Source organism: Anser anser (genome assembly GCF_964211835.1).
Source record: "Anser anser genome assembly, chromosome: 3".
Classification (NCBI taxonomy): Eukaryota; Metazoa; Chordata; class Aves; order Anseriformes; family Anatidae; genus Anser; species Anser anser.
This window is the reverse complement of record NC_139722.1, coordinates 58,487,877-58,504,832: the sequence shown is the minus strand read 5'-3', so window position 1 is coordinate 58,504,832 and position 16,956 is coordinate 58,487,877. Positions and strand designations below refer to the sequence as shown.

The 16,956-nt window shown below is 37.1% G+C and overlaps 1 protein-coding gene across 7 annotated transcripts in view; it reads left to right on the top strand.

Annotated features, from left to right (window-relative positions):
• Positions 1 to 16,956, top strand: part of PTPRK (protein tyrosine phosphatase receptor type K) — a 422,368-nt gene that overhangs the window by 380,996 nt on the left and 24,416 nt on the right. For 4 of the 7 annotated variants that reach the window (XM_083828076.1, XM_083828073.1, XM_083828075.1 and 1 more), the window contains 5 exons: positions 923 to 1,061; positions 8,172 to 8,332; positions 10,430 to 10,465; positions 14,564 to 14,748; positions 16,493 to 16,580. In XM_083828076.1, coding sequence (XP_083684202.1) covers positions 923 to 1,061; positions 8,172 to 8,332; positions 10,430 to 10,465; positions 14,564 to 14,748; positions 16,493 to 16,580 — 609 coding nt within the window. The remainder of the gene's footprint in view (positions 1 to 922; positions 1,062 to 8,171; positions 8,333 to 10,429; positions 10,466 to 14,563; positions 14,749 to 16,492; positions 16,581 to 16,956) is intronic. The other 3 variants (XM_083828074.1, XM_083828071.1, XM_083828072.1) reach the window with 2 other exon arrangements.

The window sequence follows — 16,956 nt, the reverse complement described above, 5'->3', positions numbered from 1 at the left end:
ACAAGTAAACACCTCATGGGATTTTACCCCTGGCTGAAATTTATTAACACTTTTTGGTATTTCCACCAGGCTGAAAAATCCCATGTTCCTGATCCTTTGTACACTAGACTGTGATGTAGAAAGGTGCAGACTGAGTGACTGTGCACTTTGAAATACTCTGTTTTCCTCTCTGATGTAACCTGTGGCCTCAGCCCAGTCAGCTGTGTTACAGAGTGGTTTCATCTCTGTGTAGAACAGTGATTTTTTTTCAGGGCTTATACACAGAAATAAAACTACTGCTGACTTTAGGCTTGGATATGTGGATGGCCTTATGTGGAGAATCAAAATTTCAAGTCATACTTACAGTAAAACTGATTTATGGTATAGGATGCAGGTCTCAGACTAGATGCTGCTAGGTGAATTAGTCAACAAAGGTGAACTGGAGCTTGGATGTAAGAGGGAAGGACTAGAGTTTTGGGTGCTGGCTGCAGCTTGGTTAAGAAAGTTTGATTTACTGTTTGTGAGTTACATAATCTTGCTCTTCTGTGTTAAACGTTCCACGTTTAGTATCTGAAAAAGTAACAGTGAAGGTAGCGATGGTGGTTCAGTCGATAGATTGTCTCTGTAAAAACATACTTCTGGTTTGTAATAAATACCGTAGTGTGTTTGAAAATCCAGGTGCATGTAACACTTCTGTATACATGAAATTATATATACACACCTGTATACACACATACTTGGTGTTGCAGATGTGTATGTTGTATAGATTGAAATGCATAGTGTATCTGTGTACGTATACGTACATATTTTGGCCACACGATGCATGTATCCAGTGTTTTGGCTACTATATTAACATACACAAATAGTGGAGATTATCATCAATGTTAATTTTCATGTTTCTAGTACTTACAAATTTACACAACTTTTGTTTTGATTCATTTAGCAGCAGCAACAGAAGAACCTGAGGTGATTCCGGATCCAGCAAAACAGACAGATAGAGTGGTGAAAATAGCAGGAATAAGTGCTGGAATTCTGGTATTCATCCTGCTTCTCCTTGTTGTCATATTAATCGTCAAAAAAAGGTAAGAAAATGATCTGTGAAGATCCCACTTTTTTCCCTCTATATCAAACAACAATAAATAAATGGATTTTTTCTTACAGGTCTTTAAATAAATCAGTAAATAAAGTTTCAGGACCAGTAATTCACATCAGCTTTTGGATGAATTCATTGTATTTCCTGATTTTTTCTTTTTTCCTCTTTCTTTATCTTTCTTTCTTTCTTTCTTTCTTTCTTTCTTTCTTTCTTTCTTTCTTTCTTTCTTTCTTTCTTTCTTTCTTTCTTTCTTTCTTTCTTTCTTTCTCTCCTTTCTCTCCTTTCTCTCTTTCTCTCTTTCTTTCTCTCTTTCTTTCTTTCTTCTGTGATTCTTATGGTGGATTTAAAGAGAGAATTACTTTATATTTGCAATCCAATAACTATACTTTTTCTCATACTTACTCATTTCCAAGTGGTTTTAAGTTGCAGTTGGAGGAATGTACAAAACATTAGAATGAGTGGAATTGAAATTAATGGATGCTATTTTTTTTGAGGCAAAATAAGAGTAACTTACTGCACTTTTTATGTTGTAATCACCTAATGAATTTGGTTTTCTATATGCAGCTCTAATGAGTTGTTTGTATCCATATATTATCCAACTTGCAAAATAATGTAATTTTATACCTCTGTTTATGCTCTTGTAAACCTAGTTTTTTCTTAAAAGTCATACCACATCACTGTAAAATTATCTAGTGAGTTCTTAGTGCATGAAATTGTTTAAAAGTGTATTTATCTGAATGAATTTTAATTTTTTAGTGCTTCCTTAGAAAATAAGCAATAGCGCCATCTTTGGGAACTGTAAAATGAGAACTCAGCAAAAAAGTGCTGCGTGTAAACTGTGTTTCAGCACAAAACGCTGCTGCGTGTAAACTGTGCTAAAGCATAGCTCATGCAGTTTTTAAGAGTGTTGACTTCCCAGTAGTTGCAACTCTTTTAACCTGGCATAAAAGTTCATAACATGTCTCTATGAATCTGTAGCCATAGCACCATAGCTCCTGATACAAACAGTTTTTTTCTCTCTCTCTGCACGCTTTCCCTGGCCCGTCCCCTTCACAGTGCACAAACTGCTTTGCTCTTGCGTAGAATGAGACCTTTGTCTTCCAGGGGGTTGTGCACTGCCTTCCCTTTCCCTCTGCAGAATTCTTAATGAAGGGTATATTTGTGATTGTTGCAAATGTTCCTCTGAAAATACAGCTTTCTATTCTTTTTAAAAAGTAAGAAAACATTAAAATTGTGCCTAAGATCATTCTATATGTTATAATTACTGATTTCCATTAGATTTTTTTAATTTATTGCCTTTTTACAATTATCTCTGGAGGTATATAACTTGGAGGAGAAACGTCTGCATTAGAAACATTAGGTATGCTTACAGTGTTCTGTGTTAGTTAGCTACATATGTGATTTTTCCCAAAATTGCTTTTACTTTTCTCTGTTGTTTACCTCTGTGGTTGAGAATTAACACATATGCAAAAGATCCAACCCATCATGTGCAAAAAAAGACATGCAGTCAGGCGGTTTTCTTTATTTACACAACTTTTGAGGAAGAAAACCAACAAGAAGTTGTTTTTCAGCTTTCAGGAAGGAATCTCTATTTTACATGATTATTGCGAGATACGTGCTGGGGAGTGCCATCTTCTCGCTGTGTGTTGCAGTGCTCCCCTCATGTTTAATAGACAACTGTGTGTGTGTGTGAGAGAGAGAGAGAAAGAGACTATCTACTGATGTATATTGTCAGTCACTTCCAGGTGGGTTTGGCTAGTTTTGCAAGTAACGAAAGAAATAGGTACAAACTCCATTTGTTTGATTTTACTGTCCTTTTTAGCTCGTGCATTCAGAGTCATTTTAGACTTGTACTTTCATTGCCGAATTGTCTCATGAAAGTGAGTTAATTACACCAGTGAAATGATACCTTAAAATTTTCCATTTCTCCCTTCCCTTCTCTGACCCTGCAAAGGCAGGACCCTCTTAGGGAACGATACTTGATCATCATTCTAAAGTACATAACATTTCTAAGCTCCTCTACTATTCTGTATTCAAAATAGGTGTGAAATTAACCCATGTAATGAACCTTTAATGTTTGGTAATTTTTCGTCATGGTAGTTTAATTGGTTGTCTGTTGTGTATTTTGTAGGTGGGTCCTCCCCCTCCATGGGAAAGTGGGCCAATTTTTTTTAATCTCAGCTTTAGTCAGGGTCTCTTGTGACAAGCACAGATTGTACACCTGAGGTAACTTAGTCCATCTAGTGAACTAGGGCTATTCGTATAAGCAAGCCAGGAGCAGTCATTCCAACACTGACACGTTCACACGTACATAAACACACCTCAGTTAGCATGGTCGGACTGAAAACTGATCAGTTTTAATCATCTGCTGTAGTGCACATGTTCACTGATCCATTATGTAGTATCCCTTTTGGTGCCTGAATTGACCACAAACTTATGACACAGAAACATCAATAAAACAATGGTTTCTGCATCTTCTTTGTTTTCTAAAGCCTCATGCACTGCCATAGATACCTAAATCTGATTAAATGCAGCATTATTTTTTATTTTAAGATGGAGTACTAAGTGGTTTTTTCATGTGCTTGAGATGTTTTAGGCTTCTCCTCATCATTTTGTATGAATTGGTTTGAAGTTTTGCTGAATGAAGCTCTTAACGGCTCTTGCAGAGTTTTACTGGAGTAATCAAACCAACTAAGAAAAGGGATACTGCATCTTTAACAAGCAATGCCATTTTTTGTTTTGTTTTGTTTTTTAGTCATCGTTGAACTATTTCCAAATGTATTTCATTTCCTTCCATTTGTTACCTTCCATATTTTTAATGCTTAGCATGAATACATCAGCATTTCCAATTGTAAGAGTTTAAAATATAAAGTGTATGTTTGTATTCAGGAAATGTGTGGTATATGTCAGTACACACATACCTGTTGTAAATGTCATCCTCTAAAATGTGTGTACTCATATAGCTACATACAACATGTATACAAACATACATGTATACACCTGTGTACCAAAAAAGATGTTAAAATGAATTACATGAAATTTCTGATTAAATGTATTTATTAATGCAATCTTTATTTTTTGTAACTGAAAAGTAAAAAGCATATTTTCTGCACAAGATTTGTACACAGCTGTTCACTTGTCATGACATTTAGGTGATGATCGTTATATTATGCTGAACTGCATGTTGAAAGTACACAATCCATTTAATTTTCAATTTTTTTGCCAATAAATGAAATCTCAGCATGTAATTTTCTCAAGTGATCTTTCTAAAAAAACAATCATTTTTATATGCTAATGTATTTTTTTTAATTGCATGGCAAAGTAAGGCTAGTTTGTGCATGAGCAAGTTGAAATGCTAACCAAAGAAACATGACTTTTTCAATTTTTTTTTTTAAACGCACATTTCTCTGCTTTATTGAATGTGACAGAGTCACGCTTTTCATTCACCATTGCTTCTCTTTTTCCACTGTCTGTGATTTGCTTGCCAGGAGGAGCTACTATTCTTACTCCTACTATCTGTAAGTAGAATACGGGTGACTTACTATTTTACATGTTGTAAAGATGCAGTATCCCTTTTAAAAAAAAAAAAAAGGAAAAGTCTTTGTAATTTGCCTAAAGTTTTATTGATAATTATTTCTCCTTATTCTCAGGCTTGAAAAATTGCTTATTTCATTGTTTCTCTTATTCTTACTCTGGTTTGTTTTTACTGATTTTTTTTTAAAGGGATATTGTATTTCTAACTGTATATTGACACTTTTGCTTTTTGCTACAGTTTTCCCCATAACTATCATTTTAGTTTATTGTAATCATAACTTAATTTGCATTATGGTTCACATTGACACATCACACTAAGAAAAAAATCTGCTTTCCCATTTCCTAGCTAGAGACCCGTGCTTGTAAATCACAGATTGCTTTCTCAGCGCATCAGGTCAGAAGTGGCTGATGCAGCACTTACCCTCTGCAGATGTCCAGATGCTAGACCTCTACAAACAGGTTGCTGCCCTACCAGTGCTAGGAATGTTTCAGACTTTTATTTATTTATTTATTTTTAACAGAAATATATTTTGTGAAGAGGTCTGTACCTGTTGATTTGATTGTCAGGTGCTTTGCAGACGCATTTTAAAGTGTGGATCTTACTGTATGATGCTGGTTTGCCTAAGGTTTTGCTTCACTGAAGCAAAATTGACATTTTTCTATGTGGTGGTGCCCAAGTGAGTTTGTGAGGGCAGTGGTTTGGGCTGTGACTGAGCAAAGCAGTTGTACACATTCTTGATTTTAAAGAAATGCATAAAGCCCTTGACTTCGGCGAAGGATCTAAGAGTGCACTCGAGTCCTTTGATGAACTGGTGGTGTCTGATAGTGACGCTCTTCCACATTTTAAAGCAGATTAGTGGACTTCTTTAAACAAACTTGAAAATTAAAAAAACTAAGCTGGCTTAGCTAACTGCCATTCTCCCGTTTATTGTGACAAATTCTAATTTCCTTGTTAAATAACAATTGCTTCAGCCAGAGATAATTAACTGCAGAGTTTCACGCTAGGATGGACGGAGCGCTTCTCCCCTCCAGCTCCCACCGCACCGCCCACCTGCACAGGGTCAGGCCATGGGGTCCCTCGGCACGGAAGGAGAACCCTTCACACTTCTGCCAGCCTCAAGTGCTACATAATGATTTGCCTAACTGGCATCAAGCATCGATTGCGTATGCCTTTAGCCGAATGAAGGAAAAAAAAGAAAAGGAGAAAAAGTCAAGCCTGCAGGGAGTCAGGAGCTGTTAAACAATAAAACTGTCCTCACATTGAGCAGCAGTGCTAGAACACAATGGGCCTTTTTAGAATTTGAAGCAGAGCATAAGAATTAGAAACCTAGCTACTGTAATAAGCTAATAACTTGAAAGCTTAATAGCTGTTGATTTATTTAGCGTAGCTAGCAAGTTTTGTTACAAAGCGATGCTTCAAAGAAGGGCTTAATACAGTCGACAGATGAGATGTAATAGTCTTTTTGTTCCATTCCTGAGGTGGCTTTAGAAAAATACAGTCTTCAGTGTACGGAGGATATCTGAAAGGCTTTGAAACTTAAAAAAAAAAAAAGTCTGAACTAGAAATGCCAGTTTTGTGAAAGCTTTGATAGCATTGGGAACCGGTTATAAAGCTCAAGCAGTTTCACTTCTGGAAGTTCTGATGATATTCATTTAAAATATTTGTTCAACCAGAGTATTGTTGAAACTAACTTTTCTTAAGTAAATATGAATGTTGGGAGTAAACATTGAAAATAACACATTTCAGGGGAGGCATCCAGCTGTCACTGGTTTGTGTTTTGCTTTTTTGTTGTTGTTGGGTGTTTTTTTGTTTGTTTGTTTGCTTCTTACTTTTCACTGAACAACTAAAATATACAGAATTCTCATGTACACCACAAGGATTTGATGAAAAATGATAGGCTTAGAGACTACCTTTGGGATTTTGGTTGCACAAAAGAAGAGTTGCAAAAAACAACCATCATACTGTGAAAGGAAAAAGAAAAAGTAGGAAAAAAAAAAAAACAGCACAAGGAGATGAGTCTGATTAGTGGAGGAACTTTGTTATTCTCGGGTGTGCTTTGTCCATCTGTATTCTACTTTGTAGCCCTTTATTCTGAACTAAGACTATTGGGAATAGTTCTCCAACACTGGAGAAGAAAATATACAAAACATGAAGTGCTTCCTCACCTAGAGAATGGTGTAGGTCATTTCTGGTGGATGTTTCCAGGGCTTAACATGTACATGGATTGATAATTTCCGCTAATGTTCTTTTTGTCTACTAATACTAGAACGCAGCACAGAATCCTAAAGTTATCAGAGAATACAGCATGCAGTCCTTTTGTCTAGAGAAATGTAAGATTAGTGCTGTGCAAGCACTTACCCAGGTATCTCACAGTACTTCATGTAGAAAAGACTCATGAAATTAAGCTGTGTTTTAAACATATTTTTGAGAATACAGTATTTTCAGTGATGATTGTGTCTCTCCCATGTAGTGTCAGATTTATCCAAATAAACAAGTTGGCTATCTGCTATATTACAATTAAGAGCTTCAGATGAAAACTGGAAGAAAATACTGAGATTACAGAACAGTCTAATGTATGTTACAGATTCCTGAAGAACCAAGGTTCAAAACCAAAGGTTCAAAACCAAGGTTCAAAACCAAAGGCTTTGCATACTTTGTACTACTTGAGGTTGTACTTTAAGAATATTGTCTTAAAGTGATAATTAAAATATAGTCTGCTTCCATCTGACTTCTGGGGACAGTGAAAGCTACTTCAGTTCTTCATCAAAAGGAACGAACTGAGAGATATCACCTAAGTGTGCACTTCAAGGGCACTGGCTGTTAATTTGGGGGGTTAGTTGTACAAACTGGGTTTTGCTAACAGCTTTGCTGTGATACTGAGTATAAGGCTGTTAGTATCAAAATGTAAGCTATCCCCAAACTGCATGCAGAATGGTGCAAATTTTTGTTTGTTTTTTAAATAACAAAAGTTCAGTGTCAGGAGCAAAGATAGCATGGTATCATGTCGTATGTTGTGTACCAAATGGGAGGAACAACTTCTAACATAAAAGGTAATGTGAATCCATATTAAATAATTATGTTTCTTTTGTTATTTCACGGTTGTGTGTTTTTTTTTTAAACTAACAAAGTAATTCAGAAGGTTAAATGATTTCTTCCTAATAAGGAAACCAAGGGGACTGATTTATCCGTTTATAAAATCAAAACACATTTAAATGGAGATGGTTGATAAAACTGCATGCACAGATGCTTCTTATTTTTCATTTCAGTTAAAATGTAATTATATTCTCTAATTTGTTTATATTAGTGTAATTACTCTGCAGGAAAAAGATATTATCAGGGTACAGAAGTTAGAACTTTAATTACAGCATTCGTGTGTGTACAGAAAATATACTGTCATAACTTCTATAGCAGGGTGCATAGTTTTATCGATTCCATGCTGGAAAAGGTGTTCACAGGAAAACCAGCCAAACTTTTCAGTCATTTGGATTATAGATATTTATTATTGTAGACATCAGCGTTCATCAAACATTAAGGTGCTTGGGGTTTTTTCTTTTGGCTGGGCAGCAAACTCGCAAAGAAGCGCAAGGATGCCATGGGGACCACCCGACAGGAGATGACGCACATGGTGAATGCAATGGACAGGAGTTACGCTGACCAGAGCACCCTGCATGCAGAGGATCCCCTTTCTATCACATTTATGGATTCTCATAACTTCAGCCCCAGATGTAAGTACAACAGTCAGAGATATTTCAGAGAGTAGGTTTCCATGTAGGAACATGGAAAACAGTTCTACTTTTTTATGAAAACGATTCTAAGCTCCAGGTTTGCTAGAAGGACACGTAAATACAAACGTTGAATAGATATATTTGTACGTTATCCTTAGTTGTGTATGGACAATTATTTAAATATTTTTATGTACTTTCAGTATGCATTGTTGTTCTGGGAAAAAAATACATTTCAGAAATGTCTCAAATTCTGAAATAGTTTTCCTTCATGAGGATATTTAATACCAACATGTTAAATATTACTGCATAACACCATGTCTGTAATGAATAATAATCTGAGGTCCAAATTAATTTCTTTCTTTTGGCAGTAAGGATATTATAACAGAAGGAAACATTGACAATTTTCATTGCTGTTTGTGAAGTTTAGGAACAAGCTTGTTAATATACCCACAGATTTGTTCTGTATTTGTATTTCTTTATTGTAGTCTTGCCAGATGTCTGGTTTTGACAAAGTTTGGCAGTTTGGGTTTCTGACTGTTAAGTGTCTGGGTTGTAGCTACCACTGAAAGTCCCGCCTGCCTGCCTTCCAGCATCTGCTGTAAGGCTTACACAAAAGGGACATACTCCACTGACTATATCTGTAAACTAGTTCTGCCATAGAGCTGGCAGTAACCTGACCTCGCGGCACCATGGACTTCTGGGCTTGGCTTTAAACAGTTCTGAGCAGTCTGAGCTGCTTCTGAACTTTCTGTCTTTTGGGCATGGCACCCCTTCTCCCGCCTCCCGTACTGCTTATGATGCTTCTGCAAAATGCATCCCTTAAGGGTGTTAAATTCTTTCCTGATTGTTTTAAGGAAAATGGAGTTTGGAGGAGGGTTATGGTTAGTCTATTGAAGCTTTCCAAACTGCAGAACTGCAGAGTGCTAACATTTAAAGGGTCTCATAACCAATTAAAAATGGTAGGTTAGTGAGCTTTTGTGCACAGTTTTAGCTAGAACTGTTTGAAAATTCCCCAAAGTTTGATGTCTTATTGGCACTGAAATTCACAGAGACAGCTTTACAGTTTGATTTGGACTAAGTTATTGTGGATCCCAGGCAAAGTATCCATCAGGAACCTACATGGCTATTAGTGAGCTGGGGCTGCCAGGCACTTGGGCAGCCTTCCGCATGGGCCAACCTGAAGCCAAGAGCCCCCAAGCCCCAGTCACTGCAGCTGTCCTGGTTGGTTGGCAAAGGAGTATGGCACCACTGTTTTCCAGCTTCCTAGGTATGTGATTTTTGGGGTGTTGGAGGTTTCAGTTCTCCTGACCATCATCTGTTCTGGGGCAATGAACTGTTCAGGCTTCCAGGGTTTCAGCTCTGGGACAAACTATTAGACAGATTGCTTCAGAATTTGAACTCCATTTTGTCACAGAGCTGTTGATATTTTCATTTTTTTTTCCACATTGGAACAAAACCAAATTCTGGATTCTGCCATTCCTTTCTGAAACAACTTATTTGTCTCTGCACAGTTCTAGTTATAATAGCAAATGATAAAAATCTGTGCGTTTTATTCAAACATTTACGTCTGTGTATCTGTGGTTTTCCTATATTCATTAAGGGCAGTATCTTTATTATAGCACATTAAAAAAAAAGCTATTAACTGTAAATATGCATTTTTTAAAATTACTTGGAAGACTTTAAAGAAATACCATTTTATTTTGAGATGAGCTATTCAAGCATTACATGAGCGAACGGGTTTAAAAGGAAAGGACCTGGTTCAATGAATACAAACCTTTATTGTGAAGAAAGAACAATAGTGAAGGAGGAGCCCTTTCAGAAACTAAATTGCATGTAATGCCTTCTTTATTTCATTTCAGTAAGATCTCTTTGCCTTTATCATTACATTTCTGAAGTCCAAAATCACTGCCTTTCATTTCTCTTTTATTCAGGATGCATTCTGGAACTCTGTATTCATTCTGTTTTTTCTGTTGTAACAAAATTAATAGGATTTAGTTATCACTTGGATTTTTTTTCTCTTTAAGTATGTTGTTTTTATTCTTAAAAATACACAAATTGAGGGTAATGTATTTCTTCATGAGCTTTGTTTTCCTACAGTGCCCAATGATCCACTTGTGCCGACAGCTGTGTTAGGTGAGGACCGTAGTCCTTCATTATCCATTCCTGCATGAGTTTCCTTTCCTTGCATGGTTGAACATTGAAACAGCGTGTTTAATGTAAAAGATAACTATGCTGTTGTCACAAAATAACTCTACACTCAGTTTATCAATTTAGAATTAAACTGGCACTGCTTTTAGAATAAAAAATGTTTTATGTTCTCATTAAGAAGTGATTCGTAGTCAGTGCTAACTGAAGAATAAATGAGTAAATAGGTAAATCGAAAATACTGAAACTTTTCTCCCTAGAACATTGAAATGGAGTTCAGATGAGCTAACACGTGAAACTAGAATTCTCTTAATAGATACATGAAAAAAAAAAAAGTCTGTATTAATATTACTTGACACCCAAAGGTTAATTTTCTACCTGTTTAATAAAAAGAAAAATAGAAAAGGGAAAAACATCTATAAAATCCAAGAGAAACTATTTCATGCATTGGTTCTGTACAAATATCCTTGTATTGCTATATAAATTACATGTTTCAATTGACCTTAACTAGTATGCTTCTCAACTTTGTGATTACTTCAAAAAGAACAACAGATGTTGGGAGTGGCCAGGCTGTTTATTTCTGTGCCAAATCTAACAGTGTAAGCATTTCTTTTAAGTGTTGAGTTTAAAAACAAAATGCAAAAATAAAAGTATAATTTGTACACAGATTTTTAGTACGATAAATACAGTGTGCAATATTGAGTTTCAGTCAGTTGCTGAGGTTATTTTAGGATAAAAGACGAATATCAGGAAGTGGACATGAATATAAACTGAGGTTGAAAGTTAGATTCCTAGAAGTGAAGTTTAAAGGGATGTGGAAACAATTTAATCCCTCCTCTGTTTTGAGATGGTTTAGTGTAATTACAATCTAGACTGTTTCTGGAAATTGATTGTGTTGTTTCTTCTAAAAATTTAGGACCAAAGCTCTGTTTTCTGACTGAGTACTAGTTACTATTAACTGAGTATTATTACTAATCACTCCTAGTTTTTCCCAGTCCTAGTTTTTAGTTGTCTAGACTAAATCTTCTTTGCTGGAAATTTACCCATTTCCTTTTGAGAGATTCAAAAAATACAGAGAACTGACATACTCCTGTCCTTGTAAAACAGTGTTTTATCCATTAAAAGGGTCATACATTCTCTGTAGTCTCTCTTCCAGTTGAGTTAAACACAGTTCTTTCACTCTTTATCTTGTAGTTGATGTCTCCTAAAAATTTTTGTCGTTCTTTTCCTCTGAACACTTTCCAACCCATAGCTTGAATTTTTTAATTGTGGTGCCCCAAATCAGGTACAGCTCTTAGGAGGTGTCTCAATGCTGAGTAGAGTGGAATAGGTACCCCTACATCCTGTTTACAGTGTCCCTGCTACCTGAACCATGTGTTGTCTTGTGCTCATGTAGTTGACTTGTACTGAGTTACCCTCTAAAATCCCAACTATCATTACCCAGTCCACTAGTCAATTTTGTAGCTTTATATTGACTTCCCTTTTCCACACACCATACGTTTCGTTCTTTGTTTAATCACCTTGTTGATTTATGCATGTGTCCCAAATAATCAAGATAACTGTGAAATTTGATCCTGTACTTGCAAACTGCTTGTGCCCTCTGCCCATATAATCAGGGCATTTTCTATCCCATTGTGCAAGTTGTAGGTAAAGATACTGATAAAGGAGGAACCTTTGCAGATCTTCATTTCAGTTGTCTTCTGAGACTGACAGCAAATCATTATTTACTACTTTGTGAGTGGTCTTTGGTCTTTGTCAAGGTGGTGTGTATTCGCCATGTGGGAGATTTATCAAGCCATATTCTGCCCATTTCTTTTTGGTAATGTTGCAAATGACGTTCTCATTAATATAATAACAGTCAAGCATGGTTAGAAAGTTTATGACCATCAGAGCTGTTAGATGCTTGAGTTTTCCACTTTAGACCCAAGGAAACCTAACCAGGTGGTTTAAGAGGTTTGTGAGGAGGGGTGAAATGTCACAGGTGCCTGAAAGAGCAATGGGTTAGACTCAGTGATCCTGAAAACTTACTAAAATTACATCAATGGATTTACAGTTTATTTAAAAACAAGTCTGTTCTTGTAAGGCCTTTCATATCCTTTAGCTTCATTTCAGGCTCACACAAGTTACATAGATACTGTCTGGTGATACTGGACAAGCTATTCCTAACGGTTCATTTGGGCTTTGAGCACATTGCAAAGGCCAATCTGCTGCCACTGTGTTGTGGTAGATAACCAGACATAGGCAGCTGTGAACAACAAGGACAAGGGATTAACTGAAGAACAGATTAACAGTACTGTCTGTGTTTCCATCTACTGGTAATGGTGTTTTGGGCATGAGAGTCTCTTGCTACAAGCAAAACGATGCTAGTTGGAAGAGGTAATATCATTCATTACAGGGACTGAAACAGTGAAAAGAGGTAGACAAGCTTCTGGGCACACCATGTAGAAGGGGTTGAGTAGCCGAGATCATTTGTCATGCTTCTTCTCCACATAACCCTTACTTGGCCCAATATCACAACACAGTTTTCCTCTGCTTTATTTAGAGATGAGCAAAATTGTATGGGCTCGAAATTATAGAAAAATTTATTTTGTGTGAAGCTGTTTTCATTCTATAGCTGTACTAGATGTCTTTTTCTTCATGTGTGTCTTTATTAATGCCACACTCCATTCTTTGTACATTAGCACTAAGTTAGTATGACAATTTTGCTTTTCTCAAGTCCCTATCGTTATACTGATAGCATAATATGGCCCTTGTGTTTTTAAAACTGCTTTCATTGTTGCCTATTGTGAAGCTTTAACAACTATTAATGTCATCTTCTTTTAGTCATTTTCTAATATAGTCCTGAAATAAATTTCTTATGTTCTGTTCACTCATTGTTTTTTGCTGCTTCAATGGGTTAAAGTGCCTATTACTGGTAAGTATACAGCAAGGAATGGGGGAAACTGAAAATCCTGAGGTGGTTTGAAATGTGTATCATTTAATATGTGTGACACTACAATAAAGAGTGACTGCTGCATGTCACTCACATTATTGAGCAGTTTAGTGAGGCATAAATGTACTGAAATTAGCAACTTGTGTGACAGTTCAAAGAATCGGGCGTCTTACTGGGAGATCTCATTTCGGAAGGCATTAACAGGTTTTGCACTGGCAGAATTGTAGCAAATCCAACCCTTGGGGAGTCCGTCTGTCCTTTCGTGTCACTCCCCCCCACCACCACCTTTTTTTTTTCTTCCTAGAGGTTTAATTCCTGAATCCTTTGCAGGGAAAATGGTAGACTGATTGCAAAGGAACATGTGAGTGGTCAGGCACCCACTGCTCGATTCTGTTGCTACACTCCTAAAGATTTCAATTACAATTTTTCTTCTTCTGTAAATTCACTTAAATTGCTGATTGCTAATTTAAAAAAAAATGTTTCACAGAAGAGACTGACTAAATGTCATCATTTCCTAGAGTTTTGGCGTTTGGTTTTGATAAAATAAACACAGGACAATGAAGGAGACTATTTATACAGAGTAAAAATTGCAGCTCAAATCAACATACCCCCAGTGTTATTTCTCTACTAAAATATCTGAGTGAAAATGACCACTCTGAAGTGTTGATTCTTCTTCCCAGATGGAGTTGATGTTCTGAAGCTGTAACAGAATTGCTTCAGTTTTTTAGTTGGATCTCAGTTTACTGTTTGATGGCTTTAGACAAGTGATGTGCTGATAACACTACAGAGTTATTCTAATTTATTCTTTAAGGTGTAGTATTGTTGATGATACCTATTAGTCATTAAAAAAGTTACTTTAGGTGTTAGAGGCTGGAGTTCCCAAGAACATGAATGTCATAAAGTTCTGTAGCTCCAAATAAAATGCCTTTCAGGCATCTCTATTGCAGGATGAAGGATAGCCAACTTCTGTATTTGTTTGCAGTTAAACTCTTTTATGTACTTCCCAGGATTTATGTGCTGGAGAGTAAGTACTTTGCATTCTCAGAAATTAGACATGTTTTTGAAGGAAGAGACTGAAAATAGATCTCGATATGTATAGCAGCAGGTGTTATTGCCCCATGGGTACCTAATGCATTGCTTTCTTGTGAACGCAGATGAAAATCACAGTGCAACAGCAGAGTCCAGTCGCCTCCTGGATGTGCCTCGTTACCTGTGTGAAGGCACAGAGTCCCCATACCAGACTGGGCAGCTGCACCCTGCCATCAGAGTGGCTGATTTACTGCAGCATATTAACCTGATGAAGACCTCTGACAGCTATGGATTTAAAGAGGAGTATGAGGTGAGATCTTTGGTGGTTTAACTTGCAAAATATTTTGCTAGCAAAAATCCCTTTGAAAGCTGCAGCCTTTTGTTTGCATTGCGTTACAGAAGGGAGCAACTAAATGTCATGGGATTAAGAGGGGGAAAAAAAAAAAAAAAAAAGCAGGCCTAAGATTCCTAGGTATCTAATCCAAAGGTGAAACAGTAAGTGGAGTCCAATGGTTTGAGTCATTACAAGTGCCTGGAAAAAATACTGCATGTATTCTATAGAGCATAAGGAGACAAGCCCAGCTGAATCTTTTTGACATATTGTAAGAATTTCCACCCCTTTGTCACTGCTTCTTAGTTGAAATGCTGTAATTAGTTATGTGAGTTTTCCTAGCCGTCTTCCATGCAGATCTCCTGGATTAGGTTAAAGTAATGATTTAGCCTGGCTGGTTTTGCCAGAAGCACAGACTGGAAGCACTCTTATGATTTATTGTAGCATCTCAGTAGGGTAATACTGGGGCTAAACTCCAGCTGAGAAGCAGTAAAGAAGTGCCAAGGGTAGAAACTTCCTGAATTTCTAATTAGACCTGCCTGAGCAAAGGTAAACCAAAAATTCCCAGCACCGGAGGTAGAAGATGAGTACAGATGCATTTTACTTCTGATCGGTGAATCTGTTTGTGATTCTTTGGAATTAGAGTATCAGGCAGTGCACAAAGTAAAGATGGGAATGATACTGCCAAGGTCGCATGCAATACAGCTAGGTTTAAAATGAGTTTTCTATGAGTAAGTAATCTCTTCTGACTCAGTTTTCAACCTTCTCTCCTTTCTGCAGCTGTCTCTACTGTAACATAAGAACTGGAATAAATAAATATGTGATTTTTAAAAGAATATTTTTCTCTTTTCCTCTCTTTTACTTAAATACGCTTCGTTACACTCTGCCTACCTTCAGTGTCGAGGACTGCTGGGGGGAGGGTTGTCCCTGATCCCATATTGGGTGTTGTCCTGCTTACTACTTTCTGTACTGCTATACATAACATCTTAGCCCTGGCTTGGGCTTCTGCGTGTGTGTTAAAGTTTTGTTTCCGTGGCTGCTCTGTACTTCCTGGAGCGAACTTGTCCCGCTCAGGATGAAAGAACATCTGGAAGGAAGGAATAGTATAGACCTGCAACAGCTGTAAAATATCCACAGGCTATGAAGAAAAACCCAAGGAAGAACAAAAGCTTCGTCTATCACTACTGAGAGATCAGACTCTTAAGAAGAGTTCGAAAATACAAAATAATTTTGCTAGTGGTTAGAGGGAGGGACATGAGTAAAAGCAACACAACCAGTAAACATTGGCAGAGGAGGCTTCCCGATGGCTCTGTAGGAAGACAAAACACTGTGCTAAGCAATGTGAGGAAAGTAATGTAATGCTGTTGAACACAGGCTATATATTATGGTGTCTTGTAAGAAGGGTGATCAATCTACCTGTGTTATCTCAACTTGCAGTTGTTCATCCATAACAAGGGGGTCTGTGCATGTTTAGCCTCCCAGCTATTACAGGATTTGAAATCTGGAGTCCCTCAATGACTTGCCCATTGATCCGTAAAAGTCACAGGGAGGGAGAGCCTCCCTGCCTCCCTAGATGTATTTCTGTACCATGGTGCCGTCTGGGTGACCAGAGCAGACGAGCAAAGCTGAGCTTGCTTTATGGTAGAGAAGTTCTTTTAAACTGTTAGTTTTGGAAATAAATTAATGGTCGGAATGTTTTCTTTCGGAACATTTTTATTTATAGAGTTTCTTTGAGGGGCAGTCAGCTTCTTGGGATGTCGCTAAGAAGGATCAAAACAGAACAAAGAACCGCTATGGCAACATTATAGCATGTGAGTATCAGTGTGCGTGGTTTTAGTGATAGACATAGCTGTGTACTACTACCTGTGCTGTGCTCTCTCTTGCTTAAAAAGTCTCCGGTGGCGTACCTGCATAATACCCCAATTGGAGAAGGATGGCAGTGCCTTTTCCAGGATTTTTGTCCTTCACGGTTCAACTTTCTTTCTTTTATAACTCAGGCTGAATTTCACATTTGCGTCCCTGTTGTACAAGCTGTGGTAAGCATAAATAGCGACAAGCTAGCAGTCATTTGGTTGTTAATTCTGCAGTAGTTTTCTCCAGTCATAATTTATTTCAAGTAATTCTGACAGCTTCAAAACTTTTTTTGTTTTATGTGGTTTGTAGTTGGTACATCTGAATTGTAGTAGT